Raw genomic sequence first — 21,874 nt, 5'->3', positions numbered from 1 at the left:
ACTGAAAGCCTGTGTGGCAGGTGATCTTTGCTCTTTAGACAGGAGCCAAACACTTAAGCATGGAAAGAGGCCAAGAAGAGCACCTTGGCCTACCTTCTCGGGGGCTTAGATAAGTATCTGGAGAAAATCAATATCATGGAAATGAAATGCCAAATTGTTTTAAAAGTGCTTAGCTCTCATTCTTGGACCTAGTACTTAGCTACTTTTCTTGAAGAGAAAACTTACCACAAATGTCTTTAGCATAAAGCACCAATCTTGCTGTAATTTATTCTCCTGAATTTTTCCACAGGCCATAAGATCTGAAGACCCTAATTTGCTTTCTATCTCTTATGTCCTAATCTGAACTAAGGTGAAATTTGTGCTAAATCTCATCTTTTCCCTACCTTTCTTAATGTTAAGCACTTTGTTTTTCAAATTGATGCTGTTAGACAATTTAGGTATTGCAACAGAAATGTCACAACACTTAACAAAGAATGTCTCAAATTATTTTTTTCAAGGGAAGAAAATAAATTATATTACCAGGGGATAAATGGGAACATTGTTTTTGCAGTTGTCTTAAACACTTATGATCAAAATCCAGATAGCCAAGGAACTGGCATCTATATAATTCCAAATCTCCCAGCACATTCTCAAAAAGAAAAAATTAAAAAACAAATAAAACTACACAAAACCTATGCCTCCAATATAACCACAAAGGAGAAAACAATCTAAATTTCAAATTACATTTAAATAGAATATTAATACCAAATCCCAGCATGCTAATGCTTCATAATCATGGTGCAAGCCTCCCTGGAGAACACAGATGGTCTAGGAAAGAAAACTGCAATGAAAATAGAAGAGGGAACCCAGCACCAATATTTACAATTGATCTAAAATCACAGCTAGGAAAAATAATAATAATAAAATAAAAATAAAATCAGAGCTAGAAAAAGAAATTCCATCCTAATTACAAAAATGCTGAAAAAAGTCCTAGTAAATGCATGGGACTGGTACATGGGACTCTAAGAATCTGTCTTAGAAAGGCTTTGGAGGAGGATAGGGCAAAGGGAATGGAGAAACACTCTCTGGAAACTGCACAGTGAACATAAAAAGAAATGAGAAAGAGAAATTCAGGATGCTGAAAAACAAAAGTGTATTTTAAAAACTAAAGGATCCATAGCCCTTGCCCCATACCCTTCCAAAAAAAGCCATCCAGGAAATAAACTATATTTTGCAACCTTGACAGAAGAGCTCAAACTAGGAATCCTGTAAGCCATCCCAGACCATCACAGAAATACAGGCTCAAGCAATCTACAAGTATAAAAAGTAACATAACAAGAAAACATAAATAAGAACCAAAACAACTCAGTTCATGAAAACGCTACCCACCCACCCCCAAATAATAGGGAGGCAAAAGAAAATGGTAATGCAATACTCCAAACTGAATTGAGTAGCCTCAAAGATTATGGTTTCCCACCAAAAAAAAAAAAAAAAAAAAAAAAAGCTCTGACACAGAGATACACACAGAACTATGCAATTTATGCAATTACTTGTTCACATAACACCAGTCATTAAAACATTAAACTAACTTTTTGTCCCTGGCATGGTTCAAGGTGTTGAGGAATAGAGAGGGAAGAATTTTCTCTATGACTTCAAGGAGCTAATGTGAAAAGGGACAGAAAAATACAGTATGACAAGTGATGTGATAAAAGTATGCATGGAATATTTTGAAAACACCACAACGTGACATCTACCCCAAATTAGGAGCAGTCAAATCTGCAACTTGAAGTACAAGTAAGAGCCAGGCCAGGAGACTCTGAAAAGAAAATAAGCATACAGAAGTAATAGTATATGCCAAGGCATGAAGCCAGAGGAAATGTGCTATGTTCAAAAAACTACAAATATTCTGATATGGCTAAAAACAAAGCTCTTATTGGAAAATGAAGGGCCTTAAGTGCCTTATAAAATTTGGATTTTATTCTAAAGGCAATGGAGAACCACTGAAGGATTTTACATGATGACATGCTCAGATTTGCATTTTTAAAAAAACCTTTCCAGCAACAATATTTAAGGCTGAGTTTAAAAGGAGTGAAACTGAATGCAAGAAAATCAGTTATCAGGCATTTGCTAAGGTGGGGAATACAAATGGAAGAGAAAGAAGGAGTAGGAATGGATGGTAAGAAGAGATAATGGAAATTTGGGGTAGGTTGAGCTTGAAAAGCCCATTAAATAACCAGATAAAGTCTGGAATTAAAGAGAAATACTTGGAGTAAAATGAAGATATAGGAATCATCCAATTATTGATTAGGGACACTTATTTAGTCTATGAGTATATGTGAGATCATTCTATAGTGTATGTAGAGGGTACCAAACAAAAAGTAAAATGAAGAGGAAGGAAAAGGAAAAAGCAGTCGTGTTCTGGGAAACATCAACATTTATCCTGGGAAAAACTGCAAAGTATTTACACAGTAGAAAGAAAATTTAAAGGAAAAAAGAAAGAAAGAAAATTAAGATTTCTAAGAAGGAAGGCCAATTGACAGTGTTAAATGCCTTACAGAAGTTAAGTTAAAAGGTCAACTTAAAATTGTCAACTGGATCCATGATAATAACAACAGTGCTGGCGTAACTGAAGGGCAGAAACCAGATTACTTAGAAGTGAAAAGTAAATAAGAAGTTTAAAAAAACTATTACATTCAAATGCCTCCTTAGAAAGGTTTGACTTCTGATTCACTGATATCACTAACCTTTCATATCACTCATTTCTTCAGTAAATATTTATTGAGAAACACTCAATATGAAGAAAGACTAAGTGCTTATATTCTAATGAAGAAAGTTGGGCAATAAACAACAACAGAAATTAAATTTACAAGACAACCTCATACAGTGATAAGGGTTATGGAGAGGCCAGGGGGTGGGAGATGGTTCTTCCTTAGATGGATTAGAGAAGTCCTTTCTAAAGAAGTAGTATTTAAGCTGAAAACTAAATTATAAGAAGGCAACTTGTTATGAAGCTCTGATAGAAAAGCATTCCAAGAAGAGCAACAACCAGTGCTAAGGAGAAAATAACAAGCACATAATTAAAACTTTCCAAAAGAATTCTAAAGCTGGTACTTAATCTGCCCTACAACTGTTGATAAAATCATCTCCTTACTGAGTCCATTGGCAATACTGCTGAGCTGGTCAAGACAGAACAAATCAGCTAACTCATATTAAAATGAAAACATAAGGAATCATAAAAAAGAAAATTGTCATAGAAACCTTCCCTCACCTATATTTAACAACTCAAAAACCACTGAAGTATTCGTGTCCACTGAATGAACAAAAATGTTAATAACAGATTGCCCTAAATCTGAAAGCAGTTTGAAGATCCATAAAACAGTAAAAATTCCTGAACCTTTACCATGAAAGAAGAGCTTTTCAAGGTCACACTTCACTGGTCTCCTATTTTCAGAAGGCTCACCTAGTCCAACCCATGAAAAAAAAATTCACACAAAGATATTTTTAAAGCATAGCTTTTATATTGAGTTCGGTTTTATATGCTTAACATACATTTGAGGAAATATATATTTACATTTCTTTTCATTTATTTTCATGGTCAATTTTGGAATTTTTATGGTATCTGATTCTTAATGGGAATAGAATGCCTGTTAATAATAATTAGATACAGGAAATATTCAATTTCCCTACTTCTATCCAAGAACTGATGTAGTTAAATAAGCAGGTTAGCTCACCTAAAATCTTTCAGAAACTTAGCTATGAGGAAGAGAAGAGAGCTAGGCCTGTTGCTGTAGCTGATACAGCTTTGAATGAAGATTGCCATGTTGTTGTTATTTGGACCAAACTTTAACAGGTTAAGAATATGCTAGGGAGGAAACATGAGTAGGAAAAGTCAAAAGTAAAGAGAAAATAGGCATTCCAAATGGAGCAAGGTCCTCATAGGACAGAGGGAAATGAGGTCCAGAACATAGAATTATTCTGGGACAGAAGAGGAAACTAAGTATAAGGAAAGGAGATTTTAACACTGGGATCAAATAGTTGCTGAAAGCCAACTATCCAAACCAGGTGAAATGCTTCACATAATGAAACTATATTCCACTGAAGTTCAAAAGTGAGGTGCTTTTTAGTTGCTTTATGATTTTAAAGTTCCTAATAATTAGAGCTATTTAACTCAGCACAACATTCTCTAAATGACATCATTGTGTCACAGCACTATTTTGGCTAAACTCCCACTGGTTTAATTTCAGAAACACCCTTTGAATAAAATGCCAAGTTAAAAAGAAGTAGCATCTTATGATTTCTTTAAAATAATTCAACTAATTTCAAAGGCATGCTTCCTGGAAAAGATTTGTAAGTTTCCTTTTATAGGCTTGACCATAACAGAAGAGTACATTTGAGAAGAAAGCAGCAGCTACCAAACCACCCAGATTTTAAGAGTACTTTCTTCATACAGTGAATATGTTCCTGACAGGTTCTTTAGAAACTGAATTTGGGGGTGCCTGGGTGGCTCAGTCAGCTGAGTAATTGACTTTTGATTTTGGTTTAGGCCATGATCCCAGGGTCATAAGATAGAGCCCGACATGGCCCCATGTTGGGCTTGTGCTGAATGTAGAGCCTGCTTAAGATTCTCTCTCCCTCCCTCCCTCCCTCTCTCTCTCTCTCCCTCTCCCTCTGGCCCTTCTCCCCCACTAGTGCTCTCTTTCTCTCTCTAAAATATAAGTAAATAAACAGATAAATAGACAAATAAATAAATGACTGAATTTGTATTATGAAGGCCATTTGGACCTGGAAAAACCTTATTCTGCAACTTACTATTTGTGTGTTCTAGAACAAGTCATCAAATATGTTTACTTTCTTGTAATTTTCTTAAACTATTTTATTCTGTCTGTCCTAATTTGGCTGTCTCAGAGAGCCAGCCCAACCCATCGAGATGAACCAAGAATTGCCTCTTCTATGAAATATAATATTAACGCTTGTTGTATGGCACCCACTTGTTATCAAACTTCACTGAGTAAAGTGCAGGCCACTTTTATTTTTTCACCAGCTATGTGTAACAAAGAATAAGGCTTTTGCCAGATTTAGCAAATAAAAAATCAAACATTCCCAGTTAAATTTCAATTTCCAACAAATAATGAATACTTTTTTTAGTATAAGTATGCCTTGCACAATAGTTGAGACATAGTTAATACTGAGAAAATTATTTGTTGTTTATCTGAAATTCAAATTTAACTGGGCCTACTATAGTTTATCTGGCAACCCTAACCAAAGTGATACTTCATCTCCCAGTTGGCTATGGAAGAAGTGGGATACAAAAGCCAAACACCAAACACACACACACACACACACACACACACTCTCTCTCTCTCTCTCTCTCTCTCTCTCTCTCTCTCCCTCTCACTCACTCATCTAAATATCTGCTCTCTTTCCAAATATCACAATGCTCCCCCATTCAGTCCTAGATTTGTAACTTTATAGCAGATACATATTTCACAATCATAAATACTGATTTAACTTTTTTTCAGCCTTTCAGTATAATTAATAAATAAATAACTTATTTTTCTGTAATAAAATGATTTTTTTTTTACTCTAAGCCCCATGTTGCTCAGGGCAGAAACTTAATTTAATCCTTTCCAGGTACACTCAGACCAATTCAGTGATTTCTCAGTCTATTTAGTTTTATAATTCAATTACATTCAGGTTTAAATCCTTAGATTTTTCTCCTGATTCTCCCTCCCTGGGGATGAGTCTAAGCCACAGGAGGGTTCATGCAGCTGCCAACACAGGACTGCTGGGAAGACAGTCATCTTCACCTCCACCTGGATCTGCCTTGGTCCTTCACTGGCCTCCTGTTCCTGATGTGACTCCTCCCACTTGGTCTTTAGCACTGGATAGCACTCGCTCAAATGGCACCTGGACAGTCTGCAGCTCTCTCAGTTCCCACTGCAAACTATGGTACTGGTGATCCTGGAGGTCAGCTATAACTTCCCTTACCCATCCTTCTTTAATCTGCTGCCCTTGTCTCCTCCATGTCACCAAGCTCCCTGATCCTCTCTCTGATGACTTCTGTATCACACTCTGGTCCCAAAGAAATTTTCTGATGCCTTCAACACTATATTAGAACTGGAAAAAAAAATTCTGACTTGAAAACATGGCAAAAAACACCTACTCTGCCTCTTAAGTTCCCTAGAAACCTTTCTACTCTCAGAAGTCCAGATTAGACCTGGAATTCACCGTTCATCTCAGATCCCCCAAACAGCAACGGAGTAAGTTCTATCATGTCTCCCAGCCTGAAGGAAGGGGGTAGCTATGGCACAGTGGTAGAAGACACGCACAAAAGCAGACTACATCTAAGCTTGTTTTTTCCTGTCCAATTCTTTTTCTCCCCAGCTTGGAGGGTATTTTCTGGGGTGGAAGGGAATAGGGGAAAGACAACCTGGTTATGCCCACTTGCCTCTACTTCCAAGACGTCAAGAATTGCCATTTTTTATTATCAAGGCTTAATTTGAAACTTCCCTCCAGTGTGGGCAGTCCAGGAGGAAAATGGGAAAAAGAACATGTCTCAAAGTAAAATTATGCAATATAATCTCACATTGCGCTTCTAAGAAAGTACCTTCAGGGGCACCTGGATGGCTCAGTTGGTTAAGCATCAGACTCTTAATCTAGGCTCAGGTCCACAGTTCTTAGCTTGATCTCACAGTTCATGTGCACGTTGGGCTCTGTGCGCAGACAGCGCGGAGCCTGCTTGGGATTCTGTCTCTCCCTCTCTCTGCCCCACCCCCACTCATGTGGGCACTCACTCTCTCTCAAAATAAATAAATACACTTAAGAAAAAAAGAAATAAATCACCTTGGATTCCATATTACCCTAAACTCTAAACTTTTATATATCAATCTCCCTTCATAATATTCCTTTAGCAGCTACTATGTACTTTCTAGATTGGTTCCTCTACCTGGGAATCACTTATCCCTTATGTGCTCATCCATAGTCTCCTTGTTAAACATTGTGCTCTTGTCACTCCCTTCAGACAATCCCACTGCCTGCACATTAAGCATCAGACATTCTATTTTAGTCCCTGTCATAAGAAATTATGAAAATGTTTGTGGGGGTAGAGACCAACCCAACACGTCTGGTCTTATGTGACATTATCAAAATGTAACCTGCTTTCACCCATCATTTCAAGACTCAGATCATCGCCCTATAATAACATTCCCATCACATGATTATTGCAGAAATTAAGTAAGTTAAATATCTAACCTGTATAGTAGGTATTCCCATAGCTTCAGAGAGAGGAAATCTTTATTACTATAGAACCTCTAGTAGACACTGTCTCCTAACATTCCAACCTCTCTGTCAATAATCTGTAAAAGAACATTTATGTACACTAGAAGTCCTTCTGTTATTACATGAATAATCATCACTTACTGTTTCTTTATTAAAGTGAAATACTGCATAGTATGTCTCTTATATCAGAGCACCCTTGTAGAAAGTATTTACATAATGCTAAGAAGAGTCGATCTTCTTTCTGTAAACTCACTTTCTTTATAATTCTATTATTTTTTTACAACTCCTTCTAGTAGAAAATGGTTTCCATGCATAAATAACACAGCTTTTATCTCGCTGTGTGGCAGAATTATATATGCCTTTTTATTTTCAGCAGACTAGGCTCACATAGTGGTGGGGATTTATTCATGAATATATGGCTTGTGTTAGTGCTTAGGAGGAAGAGAAGTTTTAAAAAATAATAAAGTACTTTCTGCCTTTACTGAAGCTAAGTTCTAGGTTTTCATATAATTTAATACACTATCTCATTATTTTTTAATGCAATTGCCTTAAATTAAGACAAATACCATATGATTTCACTTAAATCTGAAATATTTTTTAAATGAACAAAAAAGGACTCTTAAATATAGAGAACAAGCTGGTGGTTGTCAGAGGGAGGAAGGCGGGGGTTGGGCAAAATGATAAAGGGTTATTAAGAGGCACAAAGTTCCAGTTATTAAATAAATAAATAAATAAATTTTCTCACGGAGATGAAAAGTACAGCATAGGGAATATAGTCAATAACATTGTGGCAATAATATGGTGACTATACTTACCATGGTGAGCACTGAGTAATGTATAGAATTGTTAAATTACTATATTGTACACCTGAAATTAATGTAACATTGTACATAAATACTTTAATAATACATTTTTTAAAAAGGGACAAACACGGGCAAATAAAACATTCTATTTTATTATGTGTCAAAATTGAGTTAAATATGGCTTGAAATCTTTTACCAGTAATTACTGGGGTTCTGCCCACCTCCACTGGGTCAAAAAAAATCCAAAGTTCCCAAACTACTGAATAATAATTTTGAGTTTCCTTTTTAGCAGGAGGTTCACACCGCCTGTTATTTATTCCAGCCCTGACCCGTTAGAAGCTTTGGTAAAGCCAATTTTGTTTAGAGTATATTCAAGTTAAGGAGAATATTCATACAGGTGAAATAAATATTTCACTCATAACAGATATGAAATGAGTTATTGTTTAGATAACCAGGTTATCTGTTACATAAAAATTTTTAATTGCTTATAATATGCTACAATGAAATGAATCCTTAGCATCATCCTAATTCCATCAATTTTGGAATATAGTTCACAATAAGATGCAGCAAAAAGAAATGTATATTGTGTTTTTCATTAATTATCATAAGCTATATATTATTTATAGCACCTATAATTCCTTTGATACACACATTTTCAGAGGTCTCCTAAGGAATATGCACTTTACCTTCAACATGCTATATGTCTATCTTAACTACATTTTCTTTTATTATTCTGAAATGTGACTGGTATTTTCAGCTTATCGGTCTTTAAATATGTTTTAATGTCATATTTTATAAAAAGGTTACCAGTCTTATCTCTTTATCCTAAAACTACTCATAATTACTCATGCCCTGAAATATCATCAACAGTGGTTTTAGTCTAAGAGTTTGATCTTAGAGTGTGTTCATTGACCTCAGGTCTCATATAGAACCATATGTACATTATGTACATACATTAAGTATGTACATTAAAAATGTACAATGCAGAATGATAGCATCTATTCCACTTACACCAACATTCTTGAAAATTGTCGTTTTCAGGTTTTTTTCATACTGATACCCTAGTGACATTAAGAAATTACTAACTTTCAGTAGCAGTAATGTACACAAATAGTACTTATTATCAAGGGTAAGAAATAAACCTTCCAAAACTTCTTAAAGATACGGAGTAACAAAGATATCAAGATATCCTCTACGTCTGCAGGGCCAGATTTACGGAGCAGAAGAAAATGCACAGCCACTGATACAAGTCAGTCATGAGCACCACATGCTCACAAGTGCTAACTTACTTAGCATACATTGCTTAGTACAGGATCTAATTTTAGGTTTCCTTCCTTCATAAACACCCTACCACTGGTATAATTCTATCTTCTTTTTCATGGATCCCATTCTAAACCATTATTTTAGTGGTCAAATATCTTAAGTATCTTAAGCCAGGAGTTACATACTCCCTGTTTTCAAGACAAAGATGTTTCCTGACAGATTTCAAAGAGTTTCCAAAATAGATCATTTCTTCTAGGTTTAAAACAAAGTTCAGGTACATTTAATTCATTTATTCAGCTTAGTCTATATTAATGTTACCCATATCCTAAGTAAAATAAACATAATTCTCCAGTTGTTAAATGAATTTAACCTTAAGTATGCCTACTCTTACCATATGGTATAGACATACATTCTTATTAGAGTGAGCAACAGGCAAGCTAAAACTTTCTGCCCAATATTTTCTCAATACAGCACACTGCTGCTTACCAAAAATTCTCTTTATTTACATATGATACATAGCATAACATCCCAGGACTTTCTGCTTTGATCCAAAGTGAGAAGTGATGCCTTTACCCTGAGAAAATGAGCCTCATTGAGCTTACACTCAAAAGCTGACAAAGAAGGGGCACCTTGGTGGCTCAGTGGGTTAAGCAACTGACTTTTGGTTTCAGCTTAGGTCATGATCTTAAGGTTCTTGAGATCAAACCCCTGGTCAGTCTCTGTGGTGACAAGACAGAGCCTGCTTGGGATTCTCTCTTTCCTTCTCTCTCTGCTCCTCCCTCCCTCCTTCCCCCCCCCCCCAACTCCCCTGTTGCTATCTCTATAAATAAATAAACTTTAAAAAAAAGCTGACAAAAAAGACGCAAAACTTGGGAAATTTACCAAAGTATCATATTTAGTTTCTCTCAATTTTTACATGATGATTATAAGAACTGTCAAAAGTATCCTATTATTTGTAGCTCCCTTCATTAATGTAATTTTTTCTCTTTCAAATCATCATTCAAATTTTTCTTTCATAGTGTCAGCTTCCCTGACACACCCTTTTTTAATCAACTCTAACATAGGAAAAAGACCAAAACTCAATTATCTTTGATTTACAAATATAAATTTAGGATGAAGACACAAATGTATAACTATCGTGATGAAACATGCAGTGGACCATTTCATTCTTGTGCACCAATGAAAGTACCAAGAAAGATTTCGGTAATTTCCAATGTTTGAATAGAGACCTTACCACAGTAGGGATAAATACCATTATCTAAATCAGAGTCAGGAAATAAATAATTTCTTCACAAAGCAAACATTAAAATTAAAACAAAATGCATAACTTAAATTCAGAGCATACACACACACACACACACACACACTCCCTCAAAATAATCAAAACGGTTTCATCCCATGAACTGAGTACTTCCTATCAACAATCAGCACCACACTTGGAAAACTAGCCACAGGTCAGCTGTTGATGCTGTATGGATGCAGCCACAGATCATTACCTACCTAATTGTGTATATATCTAATAGGTTCATACAGCTCTTTTGGAACAAAGGTTTTATAATGGAGTAAATGATAAATACTTAACTATGGTACAACCAGATGCTATAATAACATGAGGAGCATTTATATAGAGAATATTAACATGTATGAATGCTGTATTTTACAACAAAGAAAAAAGTTAGATTCATAAAAATACAGTTAAGGAGAAGAATGCAGTGTATATTATAGGTTGATTGTGGCATCTTGCTAAAATCCCATAAGTGATACTAAAAATATTACGCATAATATAGTTAATAATATGGTCAATCAAAACAAATTCAGCTATTTGTTTTCAGTAGGAGAAAGAAAAGCTACTTACAATGTAAAAATTCAAAGATATCCCATCTAAATTGTAATATGACTCTGAAGAATATTAACTATATTAATTTCTATGTTTTTTTTTGTTATTTCAAACCAGAGTGTATGGAAGAAATCCTATGTATACATATACCCTTGTAAATTACTGATAAAGATGTGGAACAAACCAGCCATGTTGCTCCATCTTCTGGTGGTATCTCCCCTTACCTAGATGTATATCAGCATGTGTTTCTACTGCTGTCACATTTGAAGAATGAGGAAAAAAAAAATGAAAGCTGATTAGCCTCCTCCTAAATAGAAACCTTGAAACTGTCCAAATATGGTATTTTAGAGAGCAAAAACTGAGTATGCTTTTAAAAAAATAAAGAAATAAACTGAATTTCTCATTACATATTAAATTAGCCCTCAGGCAATCAACCCCTAACAAACAAACAACTTAACATCTACAAAAGGCTGCATGATTGGTGTGTGCATGTTTAAAGCTCTGCTGTCAGCAAAACTGTTGGCCTCATCTTAGCAGCATCAACACTTTCTTTGAATTTCAGCCAGTAGTGCTTTAGGCGCACTCCCAGCACTACGATTAGCACAGAGAGCTATAGCTGTAGCAGTAATCTTTTTGCCTGACAAGGATGCAGTTAACAGTCAATGCGATGTTTTCTGATTGTGCACACAGGTACAGAGGTACAACTTAGATACACAAATTTAAGAATATGTTTGAGATTATCATTTTCATCATGTCTTACTATAGTAAGTATTTAAGCTTGCTATTCTCGAACAAATGCTGCTAATACCAGCTGGTCTCATGGTCAGTTTGGCCAACTCACAGTGGACACTGCAGGGCTAAAATACTACATTCTTACTCTTCTTCAGCTCCTTGTACCTTAGACGCAACTGCTCTCATATTCAATCTATTCTTTCACTAGGGGCAAAGATGTACAAATAACAACTTCTACAACTGCTGAAATACATAACCTACAAAAACACAGTATTTATGTACACAAGCATGTCCCTTCACATGACAGAGAAACACAAAAATAGCTATAAATTTTATTATAAAGGATACAATACTAAGGATGGCAAAAACTTCTATGTCCTACACATAGACAAAAACCTTACCACTGTATCATCACTCAGCCCAAAATATTTACTAAGTACTCACTATATTCCAGGGATTGTACTAGGCTTCTGTAATACAACTGGAAATAATTCTCCTGCAATTTATCATCTACACTCCCTTTATACTCAGAATGTGGTCCAGGAGTCAGCAGCATCTGTATCACTGAGGAATTTGTTTGACTCTCCCGTCTTACTCTAAACCTACTGAATCAAAATGCATGTTTTAACAAAACTCCCCACATGATCTGTATACATAATAAAATTTGGGAAGAACTGGTTTAGAGGGCATTCGCTTGGAGGACACAGGATCTAGAAACTGTCGAAGATAAAAATTCTTATGCAATAAAAGAATAAAATGATGTTTTCTGTATTATTTGTGTATCCATGTACTGAAGTGATTGAACTGGATGATGCTTCTAATTTCTACCTCTTCTAAAATACTGTAATATCTTTTCTTTTAAAATACTGTAATATCTTTTCTTTTAAAATAAGAATGGCACTACTGAATGATTTGCATTTACAGGCATCTCAGTGTCTAACAGTGTACACGTAAATTTAGATGTTAAAAGTATCTATATTCAGCACCCATATCTATATTCAGTATACAAACCAAAGATACTGAAGGATCAATACACAACTGGCTGACTTATCCTAAAGGACTCACAAAAGGACCAAAGAAAATGTCACTTCCTATTATTGTCCCTATGCTGCCATTAGCAAAGTGTATAGCCTTGTACAGGGTATCTCCATGAGGAGATGAGGGCCAGAGTTTAGGTTCTTTGATTCTCTTATACCTTATTTGCTTTGCATCATAGGCCACCACAGCTCATAATCTTAGGAGTGAAAATTTATCCTCTCTGCACATGCAGATCATTTTCAAGCTACAAAACAGACTAGGGAAGATATCTCTTCAGAGTTAACTCTTAGAACTTTAATTCCTCATCAACAACCAACTTTTATTGATAATCTTATGGACTCAGGTATATCAATATAAAACACGCACAAATAAGTGCCATATTGATGCAAACACTAAAGTTTTTTAGCCTCCTGAAATTCCTATCAGCATTGTAAATTTTGAAAACAACCCATAACAAAGCATTAACTATTTCAATAAGCATTCCCCACTATAAAGTAGCTATAAGCTGCCCATGAGGCAAACTACCATAGTAAACAACCTTGTAAAAAATTAATAAATCTTCTCTGGTGCATGAAAATCAGCTAATATATGCTTGATTCAACAGCTTTCTACCTAAGCGCCACCAATAAACTAAACCCCAGAGACAACAGATGGAAATAGAATAGCAAACTTTAGAATTTAAAAGGTGTCTCTATATTTGTACTTTACTAATTAACTAGAAGATACCTACTTGTCATGACTATTAACTATCTCCAATGTAGAAATCAAATTTTAGAAGGAGAACCAATATATAATACGATTATTTGTTTTTAAATAAAGGATAAGGTTCTTACATAAAAATCCATAAGGTTTTTTAACTTCAGACTATAACTATAGGAAAAGAAATCACCCTATAAAGATCTGCAGTTTATGAAGTCATGAAAATGATTAGATGGCTATTGCAATAAGCTAGAAATTAGGAAATGTGAATATTAATTCTGGATCTGTTACTGACTTGGAATGACCTTGAATGATGCATCCAACCTTCTTCTCTCTCTGTACGAGAAAACTGAAGAATAAATGTAATGCCATGTGTTTTTTTTATGAGACAAACTGTACATCTGAATAAAAATGGAATTGCATATAGAGTGGATAGAACAAAACACGTTGGGGTTGATTCAAACTTTCATGTAACGTGATCTTACAATCTTACAACCTTACACAATCTTACAACATTTTTAATACTTGTGCAATGAATTTTTAATAATGTCTGAAATGCTTTGGGATCTTCAGAAACAGTTTTATAAATGGCATAAACAATCATTTTACTTGATTGGGCAAATAAGAGACAGAATACCATCTAAGATAGACATGAATATTTTAATGTAGCAGTCTTTGGTTGACTTATTCTTAAAAGGAATAATTCAATCAGAACTCTTTCAAGAGAGTTGGATTAATTACAGAACAAGGAAAGGATGGATATTCTCTCAATTGAGCTATTAACATATTTCATCTAGCAAAAGCCACTGAAGTGAATCTACTGCTTCTAGAACTATTGTTCTAGAAGCCTAACACCTCCTGCTAATGCTCATTCAGCCTCCAATTACACTCTTCCTTAGACTGAATCTGAATAATCCCAAAAGCATAGGTACTTTATTTTTAAAAGTTTTAAGTAAAATGTATTTAGGAAAATATATTTTAAGTAAAGTATATTTAAGTAAAATACACTTCCATTTTAGTGTTAAGGTAATGCAAAGTTAGTTCTACATTATACTGTCCTTACAGATAAGCAACTCCTAGTGCAACATCATTGTATATCCCCCTATCCTAGATGATCCATAACATTTGTATTGCTGTAAGTCTTTACGTTGTTGAAGACTATTACTGGCATTCATCAATTTCCTCTTCTCTATATGCTATAGTACTACAACAACAAGCCTAACACTATTCAGTTTTGTTTTGCTACGCATTGATTTCAGAGGAGCCCTACATTGTTGTCTTGTGTCCTCAGAGTTCTTGAATTCCAAGGTAAGCCTACAATTATTCTCTACATGGTCTATCATTATCCATCTAGAATTTTATTTTTCAATGCAAGGATATTAGCCTACAGTTATTCTTACTAAATAAGTTTTATCTAATTTATTTCTATCTTTCCTCATTGATAAGGGATCATTTTAAATGCAATTTTTATCCTACAAAGTATTATGTACCCTTCTGGTTTTGAAGTTATCTGAAGGGATTAACTTACTCAGTTCAGTAAAAGAAAAAAGCAGTGGTTCATTCCTGAACATCATCACTAAAGAGAAAACAATATTGTGCTGAACAATACCACCTGGAACCACAAGGGAAGTTTAGGTGCATAGGATGTAACTACGACTACATTGGGATTTAGTCAGAACATTGGGTCTACAACCTTCCACCACAGATTGTCATAGCACAAACTCAGGACCTTAATTTTACTGCCCAAGAGATACTACCACAAAAACACAGTAGAAGCAAATAATGCAACTTTTTTCTCAATAGGTATCAACAGTTTTTGTTGTTGTTGTTGTTTTGTCACACAGATCTCTAGCCCCTATATCACATATGTCCAGAAACATTCTATCTGATATGTTCAGAGCAGTGCTGGACCTTCTATGCAGTACAAAAATATACAGAATAGAGAGCACATTGTTATGGAACTTACAAACCATTATTGAAGATGGCTTATGAGAATAATACAAAACAAAATTATAACTACCACTTGTACTAACCACATGCCAGGCACGGTGCTAAGTCCTTTATATACTGATTCCTTTATGTATTTTAAAGGATTTAAAGCATTTATATATATACTTTATACTTCATATATTGTTTTCTTAAAATAGGCTATAAGTTAGGTATTACTTTCCTAACATTTTAAAAAAGAACTGTGGTGCCCAAGATGGTACAGAGTAGTCTAACCAGATTTGGCTGACTACAAAGCCATACTCTAACTGGCACTACATGGATCTTCAATAAATATATAATCAATCAGATGCTAAATTGGATGACATGGATGAAAAGCTAAGAATGGCAAAGAAGGAAGAATTTACATATTGACTAGAAGTCATGGGATGAAGTGTCATGAAGGAGGCTAGACTTCAGTTTTGCTTTAAAGAATGATTAGCAGTTAAATAAGCAAATGGAAATACCAGATACTCTAAATACCAAGTTTTATAAACCTTATGAAAAGGGCAGAAGGCAAGAATAACATGGCATGATTAGGGAGATCAGGGGTATGTGATGTGTTCTGACATGGATGTGTATCTGAAGCACAATATTTTAATTTTATATATTTTCACATCAATATGTAAATGTGCTTTAGTCTACATAACGTCCAACTCAATAATGTCAACTTTAATTTATACCAAAGGACTTCAGAAGCCTCTGGAAAGGGGATGTGTCTCATAATGCTTTTATAAATATTAAGGGTAGAAAAAGAGAGGAAGGAATTAAATTAGAGTACAGATAATCAAACTTTATTTTATTTTATTCCACAAAAACAAAACCCCAAGGAAATCTCTTGATTTATAACCTCTCAAATTAATATATAATCTGGGCTCCATATAATAACTGAAGCTTACCATTACCATTCTCTATGTAACATTAACCAGGAAGATAAAAACCAAATAGTCCAAGCAGATAACCTCCAAGATTGCATCTCCAGATAATAAAAACTGAAAAAGTTTCCAGACTCTCAGGTTAATCTTGCCTTGTCATCTAGTTACTTCTGGCTGATTCAAACTAAAAAACCCATCACCTCATCTATCAGGGCCTCCTCTCACCTCTTCCAACCAAAGCTATTTTCAACATTAGTCCTTTTGACAGTAGGAAAATGTAGAGATGCTTGTGCCCCAACTTAAAATGTAGCCTAAGGAATAGTTGAAGTATAAGCACTAACTCTTAAAGAAAAAAGAAAAGAAAGGAAAGGAAAGGAAAGGAAAGGAAAGGAAAGGAAAGGGGAAAGGGAAAGGAAAAGGGAAAGGGAAAGGAAAAGGGAAAGGGAAAGGAAAGGGAAAGAGAAAGGGAAAGAAAAAGGAAAAGGAAAGGAAAAGGAAAGGAAATAGCTAAGGTCACACCTAGAGGAGAGAAGGTACAGTAACTCCAAAAAATAAAGGTAAAAGATGAGAGCAAAGTACTCCAGGGATCCCTCTGGCCCAGGGAAAGAAATCTCTCAAAATGATGTTAAAATATCATAGAAAGGGACAAGAAATAAAATCTAATGAATGAGTCCAAGAAAATATTTGTAATCAATTCACTGGTCATCCATAATTATAATTAAGGTAATATTAACATTTTGTGCCTGTTTAAAGAAGTGGATGGAAAATGAAATATGTTAGGAGAAAAACTAAATAAATAAGGCAAGGGACAATCTGTCAATCTTCCACATCCAGGAAGTCAAAGGGTAAATGCCTTTCTGAATTTTAAAAGTAGAGTAAGACACATCAATTTTAATTGCCTGGATTCTGAGGCCAAAACTTTGGGCATGCTTCCTTGTTTAAAATAACAACAGCACCAACAAGTATTTATTGAGCATTTGCCATGGGTCAGATACTGTTGTGAGCACTGTAGAGAATACAGCATTGAAGGTGACAGACGAGGCTCTGTCCTTATGGAGCTTATGTGCTGTCACAAAAAGGAATGATAAATATGGTTAGACCAGGGAACAAAGCATGACTAATTCTCTGGTAAAAAGAATCCTGCCTTATAAGGCAGAATCTTTCTTGCTGAATTGCAATTTTACAGAGACCTGAATCTTTTCCAGTAGGAGAAACTTACTTGTATGGGTTTAATAGGTTTGGAGGCCTTTTAAGGTGCAGGATTGAAGATAAAAGGCAAATCCTGTCAAGTCAGAGAAGAGTTGATGTTCTGACTCTTCCAACCCTGCCCGTCCTAATTCACAATTCATCTGTGACTTTGGTACAGAACTTGGTTAATACAACAAATTTCTAGAAAGCTCTGCTACATTTGGAAGCAAAATGGGAAGTAAACAAAATCTGCCTTCACTATTCTCTGCCATCTTCTTCATTTGCTACGTCTTCTTATATTCCTGTCTTTTTCTCTCCCTTTTTTCTATTTTAAGATTTTTTAAATTCTTCAAAGAATCAATGTTTTCATTTATGATAATATTTTCCCAGGTCTTATTCTTAATATCCCTTCACAGAGACAGGCTGGGGAGTGGGGGGTTGGGTGATCAATTAAATCAAGAGTTCTAGGGACATAGTGTAAAACCAAGTACAGTTTAATTTCCCTCACTTGAGCCCTCTTATCATATCCCTACAAGTCCCCTTCCCTCTTTACCATCACTCTTTGGTTCCTGACTTTCTTTCTACTCTATCATCCTCTTTCTCCTTCCCTCCAATTCCCCTCCCATCTGTTCTGGGTAGGAAAAAAATGATCACTGATAGGGAGAGGTGGAGTTGAATAATACAAAAGGATTGACAGTCTGATGTGTATGCAGTTAAATTTTGTCCCTTTGAGTTTAAAACACTGCCTTGTGTGAATAAATTTCACTAGAACCATGGTTACTAGACATAACACTCAGAAGATTGTGAAGATAAAGTTTGACGCATTTTCTTAGCTGTCTAAAGATATTCTTCCAAAAATCCTTTTGTGTTTTTGTATATATTGAACAATTTGCATGAGAGAAAGAGAGGCAGAGAGAGAAGTGTTTTGCCTGTTTTGCCTCCCACCAGGTAAGGTACTCCACTCTCAAAGGTCTCTTTATGCCCTGGGTCTGGTATCCCTAAAATTATCTTCATATTGCATATCTAGACCTCCTCACTTTCCTACCCCAGCCTGGCTCCCTGCAGGGATACTGGGAATAAGACTCCACCCAGGTGTGGAGTCCGACAGATTTAGATTTGAAGCCCAGTTTTATGTGTTATTAGCCCAGTGACCTTAGGCAAGTTACTTAACTCTCTTAACAATTTTCTTGCCTTAAAATAGTGCTCATAAAACCATCCCCATTATATTGTTATCAACATTTCAGTATCTAATCCATATAGGTATTAATCACCATATGTGATACATAATTGCCATTTAATAGTATATATGTGTGTGTGTGTGTGTGTGTATATATATACATACACACACATATATTTACACCCCATGTGCCCATATGTTACTCATACACACATGCAATTTACTTACCTGTCCTCAAGGCCATCCTGTCAGAGTTCTGCCCTCCTGCCCTTGAAGCATTAGCATTTTTCCAAATTCACAATTAGCTAATGCAAGAATCTAATCAATGAAAATGTGCTAATAAGAAAGAATAAGAGAAGAGGGCAGTGACTACTGCCTGCCAACTCAAATATCCCTCAGTGGTAAAATATGGCTCTTGGAAAACAAAACTGTACTAAAAAATGCATAGGCCAGAGCAGTGACTTATGATGTGAATTTTAAGTAGCATCATATGGGAGATTCCTGTAGTAGTTCTCTGTAACTGTGACTGCTTCTGTACATGTGCTAATATGTAAGCCCTCACTAATTTTAAAATAAATAAAACTTCAATGGATATTGTGTCCTTTTCATATAAATTAAATATATGCAGAGATACTCCATTTACCCCAGAACATTCTACAAAACAAATACACCTTCTCAGGAATACAGGGCAATGGGAAGGCTAAATGCCCATGCAATGTCAGTGATAGAGCAAACCCAGAACACAATTCTCTTTTCAAGTCAATATTTCTAGACCATACTGTGGTGACTCCATAAGGTGTAACTAATAAGTCATACAGAGAAAGATGGATACCATATGTTTTCACTCTTATGTGGATCCTGAGAAACTTAACAGAAGACCATGGGGGAGGGAAGGGGAAAAAAAAAGAGAGGGAGGGAGCGAAACCATAAGAGACTCTTAAAAACTGAGAATAAACTGAGGGTTGGTGAGGATGGGAGGGAGGGGAAAGTGGGTGATGGGCATTGAGGAGGGCACCTGTTGGGATGAGCACTGGGTGTTGTATGGAAACCAATTTGACAATAAATTTCATGTTAATAAATAAATAAATATAAAAAATAATAAATAAATAAATAAATACCCAGCTTTGAAAACTCCATCCAAAAGATCCAAAATTTGTGAATTGGGCAATGGCAAGAGAGTTGCACCTTTTGCCACACGAACAGAAAAGACTCTTAAGTAATGGACTCGGTGCCTGCCCATACGAGTCAGCCACTTAGTCATTTTTCTAGACGCTATCCATCACTGAGCACATTGCCGAATTTCATGCAACCTAATTTAAACGTCTATCTGGCTGTTCTGATTGGAATAAACAATCAAAGTAAAAGCTTGACAACTCTGACACCTAGTGGCTGGGAAGAAACTGGTGAAGATCAGCTTGAGAAAATTAGCTAGCTAATTACTGCAGCAGTATCTTGCAAACACACAGAACTTAATGATAATTAATACATTTTTTTAGTACTAATTCTAAAAGCAATCTTATAAAAGTCTATTTTGGCTCTGTATTTATTTGGAGTTCTATAAAAGGAGGCTGAAAGACTTGCATTTGTAAAGTATATTTTCCTGTTCAAATTTACACAGCAAAATTTCACTAATCTTCAGAGATCAAACAAGAAAACTATTCATACGTTGACATATTCATGATCCTTTCCCTTAATTTTGTATGTATATCTACATCCTTTTCCTGGTCATCAGGTGATTTTTCTCCTCAAGTATCCCCCTGTCAAATATAAAAGCCATGTGGCCAAGCCATCACAGAGGTTTCCTATATGCCACTGAGGCATCCTGAATCAAAGGGTAGCTATATCTTCACAAACCAGCAGGAGTTTTCTTTAAGAGAGGTATATGGACACATGTGGAACCCCCCAAACTGCACATCTAAAAGCAAGGACCACAATGAATCTGTATGAACATGGCATGTCAGCACAGCACAGCACAACCTATTTCTGCCCTAAACATTAGAAGGTAAGTTTCCCCAGATCCACTTAAAACTGACAGGCAGGATGGTAGGAAGCTAAAGTGTTCATCTCCTCCACCAAGGAAAGTTCTGACTCCTACCTGCTGACGTTTGAAGGCTAAATAATCCAGATTTTCCAGCTCCTTCCCAAGCTTCTGGTAGGTTTTCTGGAGGTCAGATTTATTGGAAACGTTTTTAAGAGACTCAAATGTTCTTTGAAACTGAAATTGAAAACAAAAGTAAATCATTAGGATAGCAGCACATTTTCCTCGAATGCCTAACTAGCTAAAACAGAGAGTCAACACTGAGTCTCAGGTTCCCTCATTCATAATAGATAACAAATACTAATTGCCTTTCAATGAAATTTAAGAAAGACTGATTATAAAGGATTAGAAGCTGTATCATAAGAACAACGAACATTATTGCATGAATGGGAAGCGTGTTTAGTCCTCATTCCAACAAAAGAGCATACTGCATTTTCAAAAAATGGGTGCCTGGGTGGCTCAGTCAGTTAAGTGACTGACTCTTGATCTCAGCTCAGGTCTTGATTTCGGGGTCATGAGTTCAAACCCCACACTGGACTCTGCGCTGGGCATGAAGCCTACTTGAAAAAAAAAAAAAGGAAACCTGTTTTAGCATACACCACTACTTCTAAAGAAAAAAACTGCAATGAATATATGATTTTAAATCATAATGAGGAAGTATTAAAAGGGCTCTCACATTCCAATCATGGAAACAAATTCATGTAAAGGTAGCCACTTGCCTCTACAGACATATCTATGCAAAATAAGTACCCTACAAACTTCAACCAGGAAGATCTCTCAGATCTTATATTTTGAGAAGGAAAGAAAACTAACATTTTGGCAATGGAAGCATATGTAGCATGTTCAGCAAACATTTATTCATTTCTGCTCTATAATGCAGATGAGTTATAAAATCAGTTCTGCTGAATCAGAACACTTCTGTTCATTTTTGAGTCAGATACTAGATAAACACAAAGGAGACAAATTGCAGTGGATCATAGA

The 21,874-nt window shown here is 35.5% G+C and overlaps 1 protein-coding gene across 3 annotated transcripts in view; it reads right to left on the bottom strand.

Annotated features, from left to right (window-relative positions):
• The window catches only part of CTNNA3 (catenin alpha 3), a 1,784,170-nt gene that overhangs the window by 1,539,234 nt on the left and 223,062 nt on the right, over positions 1-21,874 (bottom strand). For all 3 annotated transcript variants that reach the window (XM_078434311.2, XM_078434309.2, XM_078434310.2), the window contains one exon: positions 20,951-21,070. In XM_078434311.2, the coding sequence (XP_078290437.1) occupies positions 20,951-21,070 (120 nt within the window). The remainder of the gene's footprint in view (positions 1-20,950; positions 21,071-21,874) is intronic.

The sequence above is a fragment of the Panthera onca genome, chromosome D2, assembly GCF_046562875.1.
Source record: "Panthera onca isolate mPanOnc1 chromosome D2, mPanOnc1 haplotype 2, whole genome shotgun sequence".
Lineage (NCBI taxonomy): Eukaryota > Metazoa > Chordata > Mammalia > Carnivora > Felidae > Panthera > Panthera onca.
This window is presented reverse-complemented; position numbering and strand designations above follow the sequence as displayed.